This window comes from Rattus norvegicus, chromosome 19, assembly GCF_036323735.1.
Source record: "Rattus norvegicus strain BN/NHsdMcwi chromosome 19, GRCr8, whole genome shotgun sequence".
Classification (NCBI taxonomy): Eukaryota; Metazoa; Chordata; class Mammalia; order Rodentia; family Muridae; genus Rattus; species Rattus norvegicus.
In genome coordinates, this window is record NC_086037.1 from 18101127 (window position 1) to 18104569 (window position 3443).

The window sequence follows — 3443 nt, forward strand, 5'->3', positions numbered from 1 at the left end:
ATTATCTTTGTGGTTTAATACTAATGCTGTATTGTAAGAAAAACTGAGGCACATGGTTCTCGATTAGGATTATTCTATATTCCTTTGTGAAAGTTGTCATTTTTTCTGCAGCTCTACAGGCATGAGTGTGTGTTACTCAATATCTGGTGCACACAGTCAATAAGGAATGTGTGTTGTAGACTGATATAGACTAGGATGAGCAGAACACATGACAGCATGGATACAGTATGGCAGTGATTACATCATAAAGTGTGTGTCCATAAAATAAGTCACATTATCCACACAAAAGACACTATCACCCTGTGTACCCCTTGGTGGCTTTCAATTCACTGGATCATGCAAAGATCCATATCCAGCTGTCAGTTCTAAGTCTACAGGAGGGGAAAGGACCCTTGAATAAGATGGTCTTAAGAGTCAAGAGTTACAAATCAATTTTTATTCATAAGGAATACAATTTACAAAAAACAGGCATAACAACTAAAATGGTATAAAAAATGAAAAACAGTAACAAGAATATATAACTATGAAATAACAAAAAGAAAACTTCAATGAAAATCATAACCAAAAACATTTCTTAACAGCATTTTCTATATGAACATTTAGAAACACAGTTGTAGTGCTGTTTCTCCTCTAGGACGTGAGATGTCAAGGCAGTCCCCTCAGTTGTCTCTCAAATGGTGTTGTCGGTATGAGAAAGGAGAAATACCTCAATGAGACAGGCTGGCATACGGATACATAAATTTAGGGTCTCTATACATTGAGGAAATTATCTGAGAAGAAGAATATTCCCCCAAAAAGTTTTGACTGTGAGGATTGTCGTCACAGGGAACTCCTGAGAGAGAAACTCATTCCTCAGGGGGCTGTCTTCCTGGGATCCGTCCTATGCCATGTCTCCTGCAGTTTCTGAGACCTGGGAGGAGAAGGCAGCTATGAAGACACTGATTTGGTGGGGACACGCATACCAGCTGTCAAGTTGCTGCCTTCTGTCCCCACAGCTGCATTGGACAGACAGCACTGATCTTTTCACTGAAATCATTGCTGATATCTCTGCAGGCTGGGAACATCACCAGCAACCCTCACAGTACTGTGGGAGAACAAGCTGCTCCTCAGACTCTACCAGTGCAAACCAAGAATGGGGAAATGGGGAGAGACCTAATTGGGGTGCAGGAAGAAAGGAGAAGGCCACATGATACTGAGATCAAAGCCAATGACCAGGACTCATTCGCCATTTGCACTTGGTTCTTATCCCTACAAGGTGCTTCCAAACATCACATGACCCCTGTATGACCTTTGTCACACGACCAAGAACTCGTTCAAAACTCTTCATAGCATCCAATCTGTGATAGGGAGATGCAGTCATGTGATATGTTATTCCTCTGTCACCATTTCTGGATTGCAGTTTCAAAAAGGGCAGAGAAGTATAATTGCCCATAATTCAGTTTCTGAAGAGTGGTTAACATCCCAGAATACTTGTGCATAGACAGAGCAATGAATAACTCTATCACATGAGGTGGGTGACTGACTGGGTGTGGGGAGATTAGAAAGGTGATAGGGGAAGCAAAGATGTATCCAATAGGCAAATGGTATCAGACATTGTTAATCTGACTCAGCTGCTTGTTCCTACCACATTTTGCTGGGTCTGGAGGTTGCTGGCCTTTTCCTGTTCGTCTTCATCATTCGGGTTCAACTCAAACAAGTATCGCTGTAACTCCTTGCTCTCCTGCTTCAATGTGACCAACTTCTTCTTCATAAATGCCTGGTCCATCAGGAGCCGGCTGTGCAGGTTGCTGGAAACACACTCTGCATAGTAAGATCCTGAAGCCTCTTCCTCCCATTCCAACTGCCAAATCCCACAAACTCCACCAGGACCCAGATACCCATAAAGACTTCATAGAATACATCTCCATACATGTAAGGCTGCTGCACAAACAGCAAACGGCCAATCCAGGGAAGAATAAATTGTTTCTGTGACCCAAGCACCAATAAGAGTCCATGTCTGTCCAAAAGAACAAGGGATCTACAACTACCCATGAGAGCCCAATGCATCAGGGCATCATCAATTAGTAGGCAGTAAACAACCACAAGAGGACAGTAGAAACAAGGGAGGTCATGCTAACCATGTGGTCCACACATTGAGCTTTGTTAAACCTGGTATGACCCCAGAGCCACAGGTTGGCCTAATAACACTCTGATGCCTGAATCAGTGTAGTTCTATCCAGAGCCTTCTAAAGATGCATAGACACTGTGGTGATAACTGACAGTCTCTTATGGAACTGAATCTGAGTCCAAAAGACCCACGGCACAGTGATATTTAAACAGCAGAAGAGATGGACCCAGAGCTACAGGCTCTCCAGTCCAGAACAAAGAGAGGCAGACATGGCCATTCCACAAGTGATGGGCCCTTCTGACCAGTACTTACCGATAGAAGTTAATGTCCTTCTTGAGCTCCTGAAATTTCTCACGATGTTCAATGTTCTTTGTGTCTAAGTTGTGCAGTAATGACATGACCTCTTTCTCCTTTATCTTCAAGTTTTCATAAAATGGATTTGGCCTGAAGTAGGGGCTGGCCCCAGGAAGATAGAACCCAATGAACATCGAGGTTTAGGATTATATGAACTCAGGCTGTGTCCTGTACTACCCCAGCCCTGGAAGGACACTTTCTGAATTCTACATATTTGGATCTTCTTCAGATTCAGAAACTTGGAATTGTGTGCCCAGGACAACAGAGGCTAAGCACCCAGATAAAGGGTTCCCTGGCTCACTTTTTTCAATCAGGAGGGCTGGATCTGCATTCAAACCTGTTATGCTGTCAAGAGCCTAGGCCACAGAGCTTACCCAACCACACACACACACACACACACACACACACACACACACACACAAACACACACACACACACACACACACACACACACACACACACCCAGAAACCTCTGATTTCATTTTTCCTGTTTTGACAAGTGGAATGCTACAAGCCGAATAACTAATATTCTAGAGGCAGACAGTACACATAATTCTGGAGATGAGACCAGATATTGCCACAAACTTATAATCTCCCCAAGGCATACAAATGTATAGACAAATGTGACCATACAGGCAAAGAACTGTATTGTTGAAAGTGGGGCTTCCAAAATAAAGCACTTACACCTCCATGAAACTATTATATAGGTATATCCTGAGTTCAAAAAACAGACCCCTAAATTCCAAGTGTGCAGGGACATAGAAACATATAAAAGTTGTGCATATGCATGCAGACCTGTGCACACACAGACACACAAACTGGGACACACCCACAAGAAAAGAAAAGTAAACAGACTCAGAGAATGAGAAAGAGAGACAAATATGGAAAGAGCACAATGAGAATCAGTAGAAATGTATGCACCATTACTGTCTCAGTGTTTAAGGCACACAGACAAGAAGGAACAGGCCTGAGCCTCAGGCCT

At 43.0% G+C, this 3443-nt stretch overlaps 1 protein-coding gene across 1 annotated transcript; it reads right to left on the minus strand.

The window, feature by feature from the left end:
* Positions 1 to 1369: 1369 nt before the first annotated feature.
* LOC134483416 (disks large homolog 5-like) lies at positions 1370 to 2645 on the minus strand. The gene is made up of 2 exons (XM_063278689.1): positions 2420 to 2645; positions 1370 to 1787 (listed from the first exon to the last, which is right to left on the minus strand). The coding sequence occupies exons 1-2, from the start codon at positions 2593 to 2595 to the stop codon at positions 1607 to 1609; spliced, it is 357 nt and encodes a 118-aa protein (XP_063134759.1). The 5' UTR covers positions 2596 to 2645; the 3' UTR covers positions 1370 to 1606.
* Positions 2646 to 3443: the final 798 nt, after the last annotated feature.